At 42.4% G+C, this 18,648-nt stretch overlaps 1 protein-coding gene across 1 annotated transcript in view; it reads left to right on the plus strand.

The window, feature by feature from the left end:
* The first annotated feature begins 1,613 nt into the window (after window positions 1-1,613).
* Window positions 1,614-18,648, plus strand: part of LOC138019120 (sodium/hydrogen exchanger 8-like) — a 27,620-nt gene continuing 10,585 nt past the window's right edge. Inside the window, exons 1-10 of the mRNA XM_068865792.1 lie at window positions 1,614-1,822; window positions 1,949-2,118; window positions 5,249-5,329; window positions 6,211-6,269; window positions 6,365-6,448; window positions 13,743-13,844; window positions 14,341-14,375; window positions 16,510-16,653; window positions 17,030-17,168; window positions 17,921-18,026. Coding sequence (XP_068721893.1) covers window positions 1,719-1,822; window positions 1,949-2,118; window positions 5,249-5,329; window positions 6,211-6,269; window positions 6,365-6,448; window positions 13,743-13,844; window positions 14,341-14,375; window positions 16,510-16,653; window positions 17,030-17,168; window positions 17,921-18,026 — 1,024 coding nt within the window. The 5' untranslated portion in view covers window positions 1,614-1,718. The remainder of the gene's footprint in view (window positions 1,823-1,948; window positions 2,119-5,248; window positions 5,330-6,210; window positions 6,270-6,364; window positions 6,449-13,742; window positions 13,845-14,340; window positions 14,376-16,509; window positions 16,654-17,029; window positions 17,169-17,920; window positions 18,027-18,648) is intronic.

Raw genomic sequence — 18,648 nt, forward strand, 5'->3', positions numbered from 1 at the left:
CCCCCTTCTGGCTACCGATAAACGGTGATGGTTTGACGGGGTTTGCAACTGCGGGTTTTCTTCTCGTTAGCTGAAATTCGAGTTCCTAGAATTGATTTTCAGAATTTCCTCCACTAAAGGCTTCGAGTTACCCCTCATCTCCTCATCTGCATCGCACCTGTTCATTCGTGCGATTGCCCATCATTGCATCAGTTCAGCTGCAAAGCTTCATAATGATTGAGTAACTTTAGATAATGTTCTTTTGAACATTTTTAATGGTTTATTACAGTAGACCATTTCCGAGTTCATGTCTGCCTCCTCTTCAAAGCGAGTCTAAGTGCAAAGTTTTTCTTATGAAATTTGTAAAGTAGAACTAATTACCATCGCAAAAACTTCGCACTTAGACTCACTTTGAAGAGGAGGCAGACACGAATTCGGAAATTATGCATTTTTGAGGTTCTCTTTTAATTAGCGGACAATAAAAAAATCCCTGGGTAACTGTTAAGAGCACACACTCATTCAACTCATCATTAAAGGGTCTTAAAGGCGAGTGCGTAGAAATCAGAACTATCCAACGAGTATTTCGAAACATTAATGAGGAGCCGGTCGTGCATTCAAACAAATGCACTATTTTCACTTTTAAAGAGCAAAATCGAATCCGCAAGAGTTACTGATGGTACACATGTTACATCTACATAGTGAAAATATGGATTGGTTACATATTGTACAAGTCCTCCTAAAGCGCTATCTTACTACAAAGGAAACTAGTTCTGTTTTCAGCCAAATGAAGAGTTTTTACGTAATTTTAAGGACGTGCCTACTCTTGTTATTGCAACCTCGTTCCCAGGACCTTTTCCCTGGGAACGAGGTTGGGCTTGGGGGTGGCAAGCCAGGGAAAAGGTCCTGGGAACGAGGTTGTTGTTATTGCGCATATGTTCTGCGCATCTCGAGATACTCGGGTTTACTATCGGTACAGGGATATTTTTGCGCGGTTTAAAACTATACGGAGAAAGTAGATCTTAGTAAGAAACCATGCATTTTTGAGAGATAATAAAGCTTCAATTTCAGAAAGAACGCCATACATTGCTTTGTAGCATCAAATTCTTTGAAGTATTTACGCTTTTGTATTTTTGTGGATAAATGTGTGTGTGTGCACTCTTTCGTCTTTTAAATAATATATTGTATTACGTCCCAGTGCTATCTTAAACTTAATTTCTTAGTCTAATTTGAGGAAGCCCATAGCTCCATAAGCTCTTATAGTTTCTTTATGGGCTTACTCGCCTTTTTTACAATTTTTTGTATTTTGTTTATTAAATTGGATACATTATATGTAATCATGGCAAATAAAAACCTTGAAACCTTGAAACCTTGAAACCTGTATTTAAAAGCTTTTTACAAATATTATTCATGAATTATCTTTGGAAAATGCGTGGTTACCCCCAATTTTCTTGTCGGATTTCAGTAACACTTGTTAAGATCTACATTTCCTGCATTATCATCAACCGGGGCGAAAATATCTTTGAATTAGTAGGCACCGTACCGTCCTCATGAGCGTTCTAGACCTATGCGTCTGCAGTGCTCTCTTTGATCACGAGGACTTTTAAAAACGTATGCGCGCGCAGAAAAAAAACAAGTTGTTGTTTTTCCTCAGGATTGGCGATGTCCATCTTTTCATAATCCTTAATCCATGAGAAATTTCGCCTCAAATCGTCTTCGTACGCTTCCTCGTTCATCGCAAGATGAAGAATCCACCATGGATAACTGTGTTCCTGTTTGTTGTGTGTGCCATGCTTCCACGGTGTCAGAGCGACGGGAATTCTCCCAACGCAAGCATTTCTTTGCGGTAAATTAACCTTACAAAAACCTGTCGACAATGTTTATACGGTTCACTTGAGCTTATTTTGTGCAGGTCGTCTTGTTTGTCTGAAATCTGCGGGTGTTTGACGGTTTGTTAACTTGCTTAACACAGAGGAAACTCGAACGGCACTGGCTCAGATGCAAATGCGACGACAACTCCGCTTCCCGTTCTCACGACAGAAACTCCCCCCACAACGATCCAGCCGGCTGAAGAACCACCAGAATCTCCAGAGGTCGAAAAACAGAGCTCTATGACAATATTTTTCATTTTGCTGGTTGTAGGTATGACATCGGTGTTTTGTATTTCTTCTCTTGTAAAAAGATGTGAAAGTTTTTTTCATTGTTGGTGAAATTAGCGCATCGATCAGCTAGCTGGCGAGGTGCAAAATTAACGGCCCAAAAACCACATTGTTAGGGTTTGCAATTTGAGATCAGGTATCTCTTCAGGGAAGTTTTTGATTGTCCATTTGAGAAATAGTAATTGTTTTTCTTTCAAACAATCCGGATTTATGGCATACCTGAGAGCAATGTGGAATATGTCGATACCCAGGAAGATACAGATATCCTGTCTTTAATTTGAATTTCGTTAAAGAAGAATTAGGGGTTGATCTCAAACTCGAAGACATAAGCCGTTCACATCGAGTTGGTAAGAGATCATCGAAGCCCAGGCCTATCATTGTTCGACTTTCAAGGCACAATACGAAAGTTGAAATCCTACGGAAGAGAAAGATACTTAAACAGAACAAGAGGCCATATTATAATGTGCAAGTATTTAGGTAAAGATATCCCTCCGAACATCGTTGAGAAAGTATGGACTGTTGATGGCGTTATCAGCTTGCGCCCCACACAACACACTTCGACCATTGAGCGCTTTACTACATGTACAATGGCTAAATGTCGTGAAATCGTTCAAAAATATTCTCCATCGTCAGCTGACTTCAGTTAAGTATTGACTCTGTACTATCACTTTTGTTTACTCTGAATATTGATATTTCAAATCTTGTTTTCCTTTGGATTTGGTTATTGTTATCTTTTCGTTCTCTGAATATTGATATTTCAAACCTTGTTCAATCTACTTTTGTTATTTTATTATTTTTATTATTTAGTCATATTCTCTACTCGTAGTTATAGGTACGTATTGTAATTCTATGCCTAGTACGTTTCCATGCACTGTCTGCAAATTTAATGTCCACAATAATCATAGAGCACTTTTCTGCAATAGCTGTCATAATTGGAAACATCTAAAATGTACATAAATTTACTCCTTTTACTAGACTTGAATACAGTGCTATGTCTAAATTGATTGACCACTGGTACTGTTCAATGCATCTTGCTAGTATCTTTCCATTCAATCATTTTGACAATGATATTGATTTCTTCTTTGCGGTGTTCACTTTCAATTCTCAAGGTGATTTTGATACTGATTTACATAAACAGAAGAATTTTAACCCCTTTTTTGATGACCCTGATACATCTCATTTGGTATTGAATCCTAATCTTGATCCTGACTAACTTTTTCTTAGCAAATTCAGAATTACTTTTAAATTATCTCTATCTAACGTCTACAGAATTTAATAAGATGCCTCCATTCCGATCCCCTCTGATACATTCACCTCACTTCATATTAACATCTGCAGTCTACCAAAACACTGTGAGAACTTATCAGAATTCCTTCTTACATTGAACAGGTCCTTCTGTGTCATTGCTGTTACTGAAACCTGGTTAAATAGGTCTAATTTTTATTTATTCCATTTTCCAGGCTATCATTTTATCTCTAGTCACAGAGAACATAAAGTGGGTGGTGGGGTTGGACTTTATTATACAGTCTTATCTAGAATTCAAGCTTAGAACTGATCTCCAGTCTTCTAATAATGCACTGTATGAATCAGTCCTTGTGGAAATTATACAACCGCATAGTAAGAATATCATTGTTGGCTGTTTCTACCGACCCCCTGATGCAATGGTTTCTGATTTTAACAACTGTCTTGAGGGCATCTTATCAGCAATCAGCTTTGACAATTAACTCTCTTATCTCATGGGTGATTTTAATATCAATATTCTTAACTCAATCTCATGATATCTAATAGTCTGTATCCTCTGATTTCTTCCTCAACTGCAACTCTGAATGATAATATTTTCACAAACAATCTTGAACAAAGTATGAGCAGTGGCATTCTCTACACTGATTTATCTGATCATCTCCCAATTTTCCAAGTCACTCTTCTAAAATTAGATGTTGAACCACTACAACAGAAGCGATTGGCACGCCTTGTTAACCCTACAGCAATTGCAGCATTCAGATCTCGAGTGGAAACCACTTGAGTGGTCTCAAGTCTATAACTCTGACTCTACTAATGATTCTTATGATACATTCTCTAGCCTTCTTATGTGAGCATACCATAAATCATTTCCACTTAAACTTTTATGCCCTGAGTGCCACTATCCTTCAAAACCCTTGTTTACAAAAGGTCTCTTTGTATCCTGTAACAGGAAGAATTTTCTCTATTTATATAAACAATTCCAAACAAACCCTACTGTATCTAACAAATCTAGATAATATCTAGATTAACAAGTTGCCAGGAAAAAATATTTCATGATGAACTAATCTCTGTCAGCTCTGACCTGAGGAAGACTTGGTCAGATATTAAGCAGATTATCGCTAAAGAGAAACCTGAACAACATTTCAGTAACATGAAAGATAGGTATTTGTTCAGACCCGTTTATACTGTAGCAACCAAATTTAACAATTTCTTTGCTAGCATACTGTAGGTCCACCTTTCATAAAGATTTTCTTATTGGTCACTATGCCAATTGTTTCTTTCTCAATCCTACTACTCCTTCTGAGGTTTCTGACGTGATATTGGTCGCGTCAGATTGAAAAAAATTGAAGTTTCTTGCATTTTTGTCCCGTGTTCTTCAGGTGTTTTGACTTAATTTTGACCCCTCTGCCTTCTTGGCAAATTTGTAATTGATGTCATGCATCTGTCCTGTTATTGATCATGAATTTCGTCATAACATTGTCAAAGTAGTCTGCTGATACACTCAGCTACTTTGACAATGGTATGATGAAATTCATGATCAAACTGACATTAATTTGTGAAAAAGACAGTTTTGATCTGTGTCAGGGGCCATGGAGTATGTTAGAAAGTGGGGGGCTTAAAAGTGGGGGTTTAAGTTACGAAATCTTTGATCAACCCAAAAACAAAGGTTTGGGGGGGGGGGGGGAGGGGCTTCCTGTCCACGGCCCCTATGTGTTGAATCCAGTTGAAGAGTTAGCATTCATAAAGTTGCCACTGAGTTAATATTTTACCATGATCTCCAGGACCAATTCCTTTTCATTCCAATCTTGTTGTCTCCTGTGTCGGCTCAAAAGCATGAAAAAATAATGACAATATATAATTCTCTATTTCAGCTCTTTGTATCCTATTAATTCACTTTCTGCTAAAGACAAAATTCCATTATCTTCCAGAGAGTGTGGCAGTAGTTTTTTTGGGTGAGTTGTTTCCAGCATGTTTTCTTAAGACTTTATCAATCAGCTAAAGGATAGATTCTTAGAGCCAGCCTCAGAGCCTGCCGCATGGCGAGAGCTTCGTCATTTTGGCTACAAGTATAAGAGATAAGAGTGACTATTCAAATTCACTTCTTGCACTCTGACTGATCACTTAAATTTTTACATCCATTTCTTGTTCTCAAAGCTTTCTTGTGAGCTGATAGAGAGTCAGTGTATATTGTTTCAATTTGCAATAGTTAATTGTATCACGAATCCAAATTTTGTGCCATCCAGAGCTCACGTTTGATTGAAGATTTGTGAGTTTCTTTCAGCATTGACCAATCAGAGTGCTTGGTTTCTTTCCTCTTTTTGCATTATATTCAAACTGCATTTCTTTTAGACAATCAGAATGGAGAAAATTTTCCATTGTGCAATAGGAGGGATTGGAACTAACTGTCATGAAATTGAGTCTGAAAGTGAAAGATTTACCATTGTGTTCCTTCATTTTCATTGTCATTCTTTTTGTGCATCAAGTCATTTTGTGAGTATGCAAAGCAATGGACTAAAAATGCATGCGGCATGTGCTGCATGATTGTTTTTTTCATTAACCAATACTGCAATGTTATTGCTGTAAGTTGTTGCTGTTGCCATCAGTGTTGTTGTCATTCTTAAACTGTTTATTGCCTGTTTGAGCATCACTCACAATCATCATCGATCATGTTGGAGGACTGTTGACGACGACCTGTGAGACAAAATTCTGTAAATGCTGTGGTGGCTGAGAATGCGTTAGCCTCGTGGTGTTGTTTAAATTTTGAACTCCACGTTAATTTTTATATTTTTGACAGCACACTAGATTGCATTAATTTTGTTCTGGTTCATTTCAGGAGCTTTGGTTGGCCTGATTATAAAAGCTTTGAGCCACTTCGATCTTGGGGATTGGCGGGTTGGTTGTTGTCCCATTATTTTTCATGATTGATCATATATTAGAGGAAAAAAAAAATCAGAGCAATGCTTTTATGTGAACTTTTTTTTTTACAGAAAGAAGAGCACTTCAACCCAACTGCCTTTTTTCTTATTCTGCTGCCTCCAATAATTTTCGACTCTGGGTATTCTCTTCACAAGGTAATTTTTATTGCATTGCAAGTATTGAGCAGTTCAGTGTGGTGCAGGGTTTGTGTGTATCTTCAAAATCCTTGAATGCTGAGAATCATTTCCAAGGCTTTGAAACCCCTTAAAACTCTGACAGTAATGATATTTCTTTTGGTCTTTAGGAGTTTTTCCCAAGCAATATTGAATCACTTTTTGCTCAAGGACTCTCCTTTCTGTATGCGAAAGTTTAGGCCAGGGGGCCCTTGGCTCATCGTGTTTATTTACATGGGGCTATGGTCAATGTTTACCTTATTTGTTAGTTGTAAGTCACACCTGGCTTTATGTCTAAATCTTAACCTTGCCACAATCATTTTGAAAGGGAAATGCAAATCATCTAAGTGTAAGTGGAGACCTTTTTCACGAGAGGCCTTATAAACATCCTGAACAAAAATGGTATGAAATGTAGGTTTATTAATTATTCCTTTTCAAACTGATATAAAAATACAAAATAAATAATGTAAAGTTGATTAATTGTTCTCTCCCTTTTTAGTTAGTCCTCACTACCCCCCTCCCCCCAATATGTTCCTGACCAGTTAATCTTGGTGGCTGCGTGTGAATATTAATTTTATCTTCAATTGTTGATAATATCTCTCATCTATCTAGCAAAGTAAGGGATTTAGTGAGAGATAATCAACAACACGTTCCTGGCTAGAGCAGTCATGAAATACCGGTATCCTGTTTATCATTTAAACATTAATTAACGCCCACGTCGCCAGTGGAGGGTAGGTGCCCAGGAAGCCTGGGGGCTGCAACCGCAGTCACATCCCCAAGGCGCTAGAACACCCGACTGGCCTGCCCAACCCGCAACCAAGCCACGAGCCCCCCGCGCCAGGCCCCCCTAAGGCACCCGTCACACTTGAGCCAGATAGCTCAGTGGAATAATAATAATAATAACACACAAAAAAAAGAGCACAAAAAAAAAAGAAAGGGGGGGAGAGGGAGGGAACGCCGAGAACCACTAAACTCCTAAACCGACTCACAACGCCACGCCAACAGAGCAACAAACACGCTGCAAGCACATTGGACAACGCATGCACTACGCAGGAATACCGCTGAACCATGTCAGCCCCAGGGCTCCCCCAACCTAAAGAGTGCTGCAAACGCTACAAAAACGCATAACAATGCTAACAAACGCCTGCAAAACGCTACTGACCGGACTAGCTCCCGGTCGTGAACCATGTATCTATAACAAACGCTACAGAACGCACCAAAACGCTGAACAACGCTACCAGACGGCCAAGACACTAACAACCGCCTGCAAAACACTACTGACCAGACTAGCTCCTAGTCGTTAACTATGTTAAATTTTATTTAACTATATTTAACGCCCACGTCGCCAGTGGAGGGTAGGTGCCCAGGAAGCCTGGGGGCTGCAACCGCAGTCACATCCCCAAGGCGCTAGAACACCCGACTGGCCTGCCCAACCCGCAACCAAGCCACGAGCCCCCCGCGCCATGCCGAAGGGATCTCCGGGTAAGAAGAACCCGGAGCAAGGGGGCTCGGGGCAACTAGACCTAAGCCCCCGATAGCCCAAACCTGAGGCACCCACCCCCGCTGGTAACCAGAGTAATCCACTACCTGTCACGCCACCAACTGGGAGGAAACACGGACAATGGAACTAACTGGAGTTCTGATATAGATCTGGTATGCCTCGCTCGACCAACCCCCCAAGGTTTTGATCAGGTGACCCGGAACACCACGTGCCGCTGCAGTGGTCGCCGCCCCAATCCGGAAACTATGGCCGGAGTAGGCGCCGGAGTACCCAGCCCCATGTAGGGTAGACTGCAAAAAGGATGATAGCTGCTGCCGGGTAAGAGGACGACCATCACTAAACAAGAACAGGGGCCCTGGAGCAGACCCACGCAGAGACAAGTACGTGCCCAACGCTGTTATGGGGCACACAAAGCCCGAGCCACGCCCCAAGTAGATATCACAACCCGCACGGAAGGGGTCTGTCTTGGAACACTTGATACGGACTTTGAAACAAGAGGGATTCACCAAGGAGTCCGCTTGAAGGTCGCTAACAGTCATATGGGTGTGAGGATCAAAGGCCGAGTTGACCGTGAATTCGCCCGCACGCAAAAACCCAAAAAATGCCAAGCAGCACGCAGCCCACAACATCACATGGTCTCTAGTAGACAGGTCCAAAGAGCACTGAATGACCTTCAGATGATCAACGGTGATAGGTAGGCGCCTGGGTGACACTGGACCTTGAACTCGCTTAATACCCCTTAGCAGACGCTGCAAACGAAGACAGTTGACTAGCGGGTCGGGAAGGCCATGGTCAATGTGAAGGGAGCGCACTGCTGATAGATAGACCTTGATGGAGGAATGGTTCAGGTTGTCGGCCAGGAAGGAAGCAAAGCATATGAGAGTATGCTCAGTGGCTGGGGGGATGGAGCCATCCTGGTTTGCACGACCATCCTGGCGGCAAAAGTCTGTAAATCGACGTTGGGCGGATCGGTACACTCGTCGGGTGGAAGGTGCAAGACCTTGGGTAAGTAAGAACCGACACTTCTGAGTCAAGGCATCTGAAGCGCTGCCAGAAGGGAAGCAGGAATAGGAGACGGGGTTGGGTCGGCCTGTGGCTCCAGGCGTCTGAACCGCTGAAATTGGAATCGAGAGAGTGCATCAGCAACTGGATTAGCTTTGCCTCGAACAGATGAAGCTGTAAATGAGAAGGAATGATGGATGGCCAGCATAGTCAAATAACGCAGCAACACCATTAGGTTTTTGTCCCGCGAGGTGCCAGACTTAAGTACAGCCACCACAGCCTCGTTGTCTCAAAAGAACTCGACCCGCCGAGATACCCACTGACAGCCCCACAGATAGGCTGCCACTACAATTGGGAAGAGCTCCTTGTACGCTATAGATGAGGAACTTTGTGCAGCTGACCAGGCACCAGCAAACCAGTGGGATTTAAAAATAGCTCCATAGCCCAAAGAGCCCGCTGCATCTGACGAGACCTGGAAGTCAAGGAGAGGTGCCCATGTGGGCATGCAGAAAAAACTGAGGCCATCCCAAGTTTGGAACAGTTCCCGCCACCAGGTTAAATCCCGCCGAAATTCCTGGTTAAGCCTAATGGGGTGATCATCACGGCGAAAGGCACAAAGCAAGTCGATCATCCGGCGAAGGAATGTCCTACCCTGTGGGGCGACCTTGCAGGCGTGATGGAGATGGCCAATCAGGGATTCCAGCTCGCGACGTTTACAAAAACGGTTTGCCGACCACTCATCTAACAGTGAAACAATCCTATCTCTCTTGTCAGTCGGAAGGCGAGCCTGAAGGTTCTCGGAGTCAAGTTCAATCCCAAGGATTGTAAGACGAGTCGCGGGCCCCTCCAACTTATCTGGATGAAGGGGAAGGCCAAGTTTTGTACACAGATGAACACAGGTTTGAAGGTTGTTGTGGCACACAGGGGACGCCGGTGGGCCCAAAGTGAGGAAATCGTCCAAGTAATGACGGAGAAATGTAACCTCATAATTGTGAACCAGGATCCATTCAACCAGGTCTGCAATGGCGGTGAAAATAAATGGTGCTGAACGCAGCCCAAAAGGGAGCACCAAATCCACAAAATATTGCCCACGCCACTTCATGCCAAGAAGGGGGCGATCGTCTGGGTGGATAGCCACATTCCGATATGCACTGGCCACGTTGAACTTGGCCATTAACGTTCCTCGACCCAGAGACATTATGCCATCAATGAAAGCATCCACTGAAACATACTGAACTGTAAACGGGGGCTTAGGGATGCCGTCATTGACGCTTTGCCCCTCTGGGGATGATAGGTCTAAAATGAGACGCCACTTCCCAGGCTGATTAGTTTTGGGGATCACCCCGAAACGACTTATTTGCAATGACGGAAGCGGGGACACTAGAAAAGGACCTGCCACCCTGCCAGAAGAGACTTCAGCTTGCAAGTAGGAGTCAATCACTGATGGGTGCTCAGCAGAGCTACGCATGTTTGAAGATGCAGATTTGAGGGACACCAAGGATGGGTCAAAGCCTATCCGAAATCCATCCCGTATGCCAGAAGTCACAAATGCCACAGCTGACTTGTTGGGATGGTGGCATAATTTGGCTTGAAATTGATCCAACTGTAATGGTGTGACCTGAGACACCGGAGATAACGGGGCAAAAGATACAACTGGAACGCTGGGCTTAACTGGAACTGAAACTGGAACAGGACAAAACAACTTTGCCAACTGAGGCAATCCATTCGGCTGGCGAGGCAACGCAATCACATCATTCAAACTATGTACAAACACAACACTGGGCGAACCTCGCCCCTCAGTACTGTCCCCAGGGGAGGGGGAGCGGGAACGGGAACGAAATCCAGCTGAGCGGGGAAAGGGGCAGTTAGCCTTGGTATGCTCTCCCTCGCAATTGCTGCAGTTGTGGTGGAACTTGCACTTCCCAAATAGCCACCGGCATTTCCCTTCATTCCAGGAATGGCAGAATGGTGTGCGTCGGAGGGAGTCTGGGCTGTCTGAGGAAGACTGAGGAAACCCGGAAAGGGAAGACGGCCTTGGTTGCAGTGAGGACGATGCTGGCAAACGCAAATGAAAACTATACAGATCCAAATTCATTTTGGACCAATCCGTAAGGCCCGAGGCAGCGGCATCCCTTCTGAAGGCCAGATCGTATTCAAGCCAAGCCAGACCTGGATATTGGCGGGCTGTTTGAATAATGAGCAGCTTATATCTGGTCAAGTCTAACCAACGCAGGGGGTGAGAGGCACACAGGACCAGCTGGAAAATCGTGAAGGCCTCAGTCCAAGTAAGAATATCCTTGATTTCAACCTGCCTGCGTTTTACGTTGGACACCAGGAGTTTACCCTCCAGGAAGGTCTGTGGTTCCTGATCCCCAGCTCGGAGATTGACTGTAAGTAGATCCGCCAACTCCACGAACTGGCCCTCGATGATCTTCTTGGCCAATTTTGCCGGGACTGGTGCATGACCAGGACCAACAATGAAAGCCTTCTCAGACGTAGGCACTGATCCAGAGTTACCAAAACTTGGCAGGCTGCCGGATACACTGGGACTCGCGAATGGAGAGGTAATGGGGGCCGTGAAGCGGGCCGAGCTTGAGTCAGTGATGGCCGACTCAGTAGAAAAGGTAGGAATGTCGGCCGGTATAGTTTTCGTACCTGATGATGACCCAAAAGCCATAGACGAGACATTGACATCACAAGAAACAGCAGTCGATCCAGAGGAGCTAGATGGAGTGACGCCAACAGAAGTGCCAAGGACGGAAGGGGGTAATGGCGAGGGGGCGCTCCCTTGAATTGAAGAGATGATAGTCGGAAGGGTGCTTCCAAGCGCGCGAACAACAGCCTCGGCGATCGAATCGACGGCCAAAGGCGCCACGGGGCCAGAGGGAGCCGTAGAAACCACCATCGGCGCGGGGGACAAGAGAGGTATGTCCTCCGAACGAAGTCCAGCGGACAAGCTATTGTTGGTTGAACGAGGTGGGTTCGGCATGATGTATGATCGAACACCAACCAGCGACGAGCGAGTTAGAGGCGACCACGAAAAAGAAGTGAAAAACGAACCAACAAACACGACAGAGAGCGAGAAAAAACCGCGGGCGATGAAGGACGAAATCCTTTGGCCACGCTAACGGATCGGCGAGCACACTACGGTCCAGGGACGAAAGAGCGACGAGTGAAGGAAAGACAAACCAATAAACACGACAGCTGCCGAAGAAAAAACCCTGGTCGATGACTGACGAAATCCTTAGAATTTATTCCTTTGTTGACCACAACTGGGAACCGCTACCCTAAGCCCGCCAAAATAAACGTATCGGAGCACACGATGGTCCGAGGCACGAAAGAGCGATGAGCGAGTAAAGACAAACAAAAAGACACGACAGATGGCTACGAAACCAAGGTCTAAGAAGGAAGAAATCCTAGTTTTTTCTCTATTGTTGTTTTATCCTTTGTTGACCACAACTGGGAACCGCTACACTAAGCCTGCCAAAGAAACGCCACGCTATCTGAGCAACGAGCCGACTATCAGAACAGGTACAAGAGAAGGTAAGACGAACCACAACACGGCGGTGAAGACGAGATGGAGACGGTCGAAGATCGAAGAACTTCTATTTCAACCTGGACAGCGACCGAGATAGCCAACGAAGCGAGAAGAAGAACGCCGAGAACCACTAAACTCCTAAACCGACTCACAACGCCACGCCAACAGAGCAACAAACACGCTGCAAGCACATTGGACAACGCATGCACTACGCAGGAATACCGCTGAACCATGTCAGCCCCAGGGCTCCCCCAACCTAAAGAGTGCTGCAAACGCTACAAAAACGCATAACAACGCTAACAAACGCCTGCAAAACGCTACTGACCGGACTAGCTCCCGGTCGTGAACCATGTAACTATAACAAACGCTACAGAACGCACCAAAACGCTGAACAATGCTACCAGACGGCCAAGACACTAACAACCGCCTGCAAAACACTACTGACCAGACTAGCTCCTAGTCGTTAACTATGTTAAATTTTATTTAACTATATCAAAATTTCAAATGGTTGTAAAAGATGTGTTTTATGTATGGTATCCATAGCCAAGGTGATCTTGTAACATGTGAAGATAATGTGTTATTTTCACGCAATTCATCACAAGAGTGGCGATGTTATATGGGAGTGAGGCATGGTGTCTGAGGGAAAATGAGATAGCAATTTTGAGAAGGGACTGAGAGAGCAATGGTGAGAGCAATGTGTGGTGCAAAACTGATGGAGAAAAAGAGGACAGAGGACCTGATGGAGATGTTGAGATTGAAGGAGACAGCGGTTCAGATGGCAAAGGCAAATGGAGTGAGATGGTACAGGCATGTGTTGAGGAGGGATGATGGGCATGTTCTGAGAGAAGCATTGGAGTTAGAAGTGAAGGGCAAGAGGAAGCGAGGACGACCAAAGAAGACGTGGAAGACGCAAGTGGAGAAGGAGAGCAAGAGCGTTGGTTTGGGGAAAAAGGACGCTATGAAGCGAGCGAGATGGAGAGTGGGAGTTAGAAAGATTGCTGACAAAGTGGGGTAAATCTGGCCACCCCCGTTTAAGGGGATAAACCCGGATCAAAATTGGATTGATGATTCATGATGATTCAAATTTAAAACTGACAGGTTATTTAATTGGTGTTTATATCATACTTGAAGAGGTAAAGCTGATTGTCATCATTAGAATGACCATGTAGCTCAAATACTACCACAATAATTAAGACTCATCAGATCATGCACATGTACTCACTTATCTTTCCTAGGGTAATTTCTTTGCCAATATAGGATCAATCGTAGTCTTTGCAGTGTTTGGGACAGCTGTGTCAGCAATTGTCATTGGAGGTGGTATATATCTATTGGGAAAGGTAAAGAACAATTGTTGAAAATTTTGGGAGCAATATTGGCGCAGTGGTTAGGTCTCTCAACTCCCACCAGTGTGGCCTGGATTTGTTTCCCAGACTTGGTGTCATAATATGGGTTGAGTTTGTTTGTTCTCTACTCCACTCTAAGAGGTTTTTCCTAGGGTTCTCCGGTTTTCCGTTCCTGGAAAACCTCAAAAATCAACAGTCTATTTGATTTCAGATAATTTAATTTGATTTCTGTGTACAGTATTCCCAATTTAATAGTGCTCAACACTAGTTAAAGAACTTTACACATTAATAAAGTTCAGTATTATTATCATTGAAAGCAGGAGGTCATCTATACAGCATTAATTTTGAGTCCTTATTTATTTTGCCTAATCCTTTTTTGTGGATTGTTTTTATTACCTTTTTGTCATGTAGCAGATGGTTCTAATGAGTATTAGACGTAGATTCTTTCAATAAATCCCTTGACGTATTTGAGTTCTTTCTTTATTGTTAGGGTGGTGTTGCATTTCAGCTTGATTTAAGGGAGAGGTAAGCAGTGTGTGACATTTAATTTTGAGTGGATTCCTCATTGTAGGTTCAATTTGATTGAATGGTCATGTTCAGACCTTTCACCTCTCTTGGTTTTGGTCTCCTGGTGAGGCTCAAAAATCTTACAGTAGACAGTTTCAAAAATCTTCAAATTCAGCTACTGAGGTTTCAAGGTGTAATGCATGCCTTGGAACAGGATAGGCTAGTTGCCTAGTTATGGGCGAAAGGACAACTAAAAAGTCAGGGTCCAAGGCAGGATTTGAACCTACAACTTCCATAACACTGGTTGGATGCTCTATCCATTGAGCTACAAAAACTCCTGGTGTGTAGGTTGTTTATCTAGGTTCTCAATGAACATTGGGGACCTTAAGATCTATGACAGTGACGGTCGACAAAAACGTCATCTCAAAATACAACTTGACTCTACCATAAGTCCTTCGCAATTATTCAGTCTTGTTCACGTCCTACAATAAGGGCAAAGTATCCTAAAAATAAATTGGTACGAGCAGTTTCAGAATTAAAACAGAGAATGAAAGATTCTCTGTTGCATGCTTATGGTATTGTCAAAACCTCACATTTGGTGATTTCACGTTGTTGTTATGCAGAGTACTGCAAACCATACTTGCTAAAATCTGTGCTGCACATGCAGCACGATTATTTATGCTCTTTTAACCCATTGAACTCCAGGGGTTCCCCATTGACGAGTAAAATCGTCTGGTGTTAGACAGGGTAAAATACTAAGTCTGGCTGGTTTCGGCCGGTTTGGATGTCAATTTAACCAATGGTGTTATTGTTTTGTGGCGTTGTCGTAGTTGTTACAGCCTTCATTAGGGAATTTAAGATCTACGACAGCTACGGTCGACGAAAACGTCATCTCAAAATATAACTTGGCACTATCATAAGTCTTTTGCGATTATTCGGTCTCATTCACGTCCTACAATATCGGCAAAGTATCCTAAAAATAAATTGGTATGAGCGGTTTCAGAGTTAAAATAGATAATGAAGGATTCTCTGTTGCATGTTTACGTTGTCGTCAAAACCTAAAATTTGGTGATTTCACGTTGTCGTTATGCAGAGGACTGCTAAGATACTTGCTAAAATCCGTGCTGCACGTGCAGCAAGATTATTTATGCTCTTTTAACCAATGATATCACTGTTTTGAAGCGATTTCGTAGTCGAAGCCGTCGCCGTTTCTTAAATTCCCTATTTGTTCTTGAACTCCTTAATGTGTCCTGCTGGTCGTTGGGCTCTAGAGTGTAGCTCAGTGGGTAGAGCAGCTGGCCGGTGTTACAGTGGTCGTAGGTTCGAATCCTGCCTCAACTAGCCTATCATGTTAAAAAATTTATGGAATACAATTTTCTTTGAAATTTTCCTTTTTACCTTAACCCATTGTATTACAAAGGGAAAGGTGCTTTTGGGGATTTTTCTCTTGTTATCCCCATATTTTTATTACATCGTCATGTTATTTCAATTAAACAGATACCTCTGATATGCCACTCAGAAAAGTTTATAATTGAAAATGAAGAAAACATTCAGAAGAGTGAGAGACTCAAACCTGCACTTTCTTTTTTTCACTACATGTACCACTGATATCCTTTAGGCAGCTAACAAGGCAAGCTCTTGAAATTTCCATGTATCAGAGACACTCATCACCTAAAGGCTCACCAATTTTCAAATTGGCGCTTAGACCTAAATAGTCCAGATGTGTTACAAAACATCAAGATGTTGTTACTTCTTGAACTGAATGTATATTTCATCATTTCTGAGATCTCCAGGAGGGGGGGGGGGGGGGGTGGGTGGGGTAATTTGGATGTCCAGTTTTCAGATAGTTCGTGGTTGAGAGTTCTTAATATTTAACTTTCCTACTTTTAGGATATGCCAATATACACTGTAGCTATTTCTTTGTAACTCAGTAATGCACAGTAGATTGATTTGTTGGTAGTATGGTTATCTGTTAAATTGAGATCTTTTGACAATATGTCATGCAACATTTTTCACAAATCCTGCCTAAAGGAATGATTGCTAAATTAATGACTGAGTTAGCTCATATGTAGAGCCTTTGATTTAGGTGAGAGCATAAGCCTTCAACAAGTTGCATTAAAAAGATTAAATTGTTTCCTGTTCTTCGTTACAGCTTTGCATTTGGGTCACTGATCTCTGCAGTTGATCCAGTTGCAACACTTGCTATCTTCCATGCGTTAGATGTTGATCCAACTCTGAACATGTTGGTGTTTGGTGAAAGCATTCTCAATGATGCAGTCTCAATTGTCATGACAAAGTATGCTAATTGCCATGCATCTTGTTCTTTTTTATACATACATACATACATACATACATACATACATACATACATACATACATACATACATACATACATACATACATACATACATGTATACCCAGGATTGCAAGCAATATGGTGTGTGGATGTTAGCATTTGTGTTATTTCTAAGTCAAGGCTTTCAAAATTAACATGCTTTTCATCACTTACAATCCTGGACATATCTTCCCGTATACATGGATACAGTAACCTTGTATTATTTTTTGTCTTGCATTTGACTTTTTGTCTTAATAATTAAATTGTCCGTTTAGTATTTTGTCCCAGAACGTACTACATGTAAAACTGATATCTTTTTGTTTTTAATTTTTGGCAGCACTATTCTTGAAATGGGCTCTGAAAGATATGCTGACAGCAGTTCATTTGAGACTTTCTTTTCTGCTGTGGGTAATTTCCTTGTGATGTTCTCTGGATCAGCTGCTATTGGAATTGTATTTGCTTTGACAAGTGCATTGATATCCTACTTATCAAAGCCAACATTCATTCAAATTAAAATTAACACTAAAGAGATGATAATAATTATAGACCTTATTCATAAATGGAGGTCAATTTATAATTCTTTTGTCGAAGTGCAAATTAGGCTACCAAGCCTCGATACCATACAGGGAATTGAAAAGAATTCTTGCTCTAAAATGAGGCTTGGTAGGCTAATTTGCACGTGGACAAAAGAATTATAAATGTGACCGCCATTTATGAATAAGGTCTATTATTAGATATTAAGCATTCTTGATCAGTGACCATGAATTACCACGAGATAGCAAATGTGGCATTTTGTTTAAGTGGTATTACGTTGGGTTTTTGTTTCTCTTTGTGGTAAAACGGTTCACAATTGTTTGGAAAGTATGTTAGTTAAGACTGTCACAGCTCACTTTCTTTCATCACACTTTCAGCCATTATCATAATGTGGTAATTTCAGTGGGGGTGGAAGTAAGATCTCTTTGAAGTTCTTCAGTTGCTCCGAAAAGCATGGTCTGTACCTTTTTAGATTCATCTACTGGACGTTGCAAGTATGCCACTATTTGTCACTGTCTTTGGGACCAGAACGTCTGAATAATAATTACCGTATGCTAGCTGAACATATTGAGGCTCCTCAGTTACTTTTAGTCCGCTTCACCTTTGCAGTAGAGAATTCAGACTGTTTTGTACCCCATTAAATGGCAAATTTATGTTGTCCTTGCAACTTGAGTCTTTCCTTGACAATTTTCACCTCTTAAAACATGTCGATCTGCGAACTACACCGTCTCTTGAGCTTGGTACTATGCTAATTTTCTCCTACGCTCCTTATGGCTTGGCAGAGGGTCTTAAGTTATCAGGTGAGTGATACATGCAGTCTATTCAACTTGTATGGAATTTCATACATAGAATTCCAATTTATACGGTACGATTTTTGTCGCATGTGGAAAGCTAATGATAGGCCTACAACACCAACAATAATTATTGTTTCGTGTAAATCACACCTACAACTCGCTATGATTGTTGTGTACGTCAGAAAACGCTGCATCAATCATAAGTCATGTACGCTTGTCGCATACATGTGGCCCCCCATACCATAATTGAATGCGACAAAAAATCGTGTCTTTAAATCATCCGTAACACTTATTTTTACTTCCATCATTCAAACTAACGATAAATTGGACATCTAGTGGTAATTTGGTTGGTTTAATGTAATCATAGGACCAATTTATCTTTTAAGTTTCAAGATTATCCAGCAAAACACACATGCTTTTTTAATCGGGGGCTGTAAGGGCCTGTTCACATGGAGGTTGAGGACTCCCCGTAGGTGAGGTACCCAGCCTTCCCATAGTACAAAAAAAAAAGCCAGCCTTCACATGCAATATTAAAAGCCCCAGGGTGCTGGGGTGAGCATCACTGTATGAACATCACCGAATGAACATCACCCCAGTCAGGTGGGGCGCCCCACCTACAGCATTCACA

The sequence above is a fragment of the Montipora capricornis genome, chromosome 10 (genome assembly GCF_036669925.1).
Source record: "Montipora capricornis isolate CH-2021 chromosome 10, ASM3666992v2, whole genome shotgun sequence".
Taxonomy (NCBI): Eukaryota; Metazoa; Cnidaria; class Anthozoa; order Scleractinia; family Acroporidae; genus Montipora; species Montipora capricornis.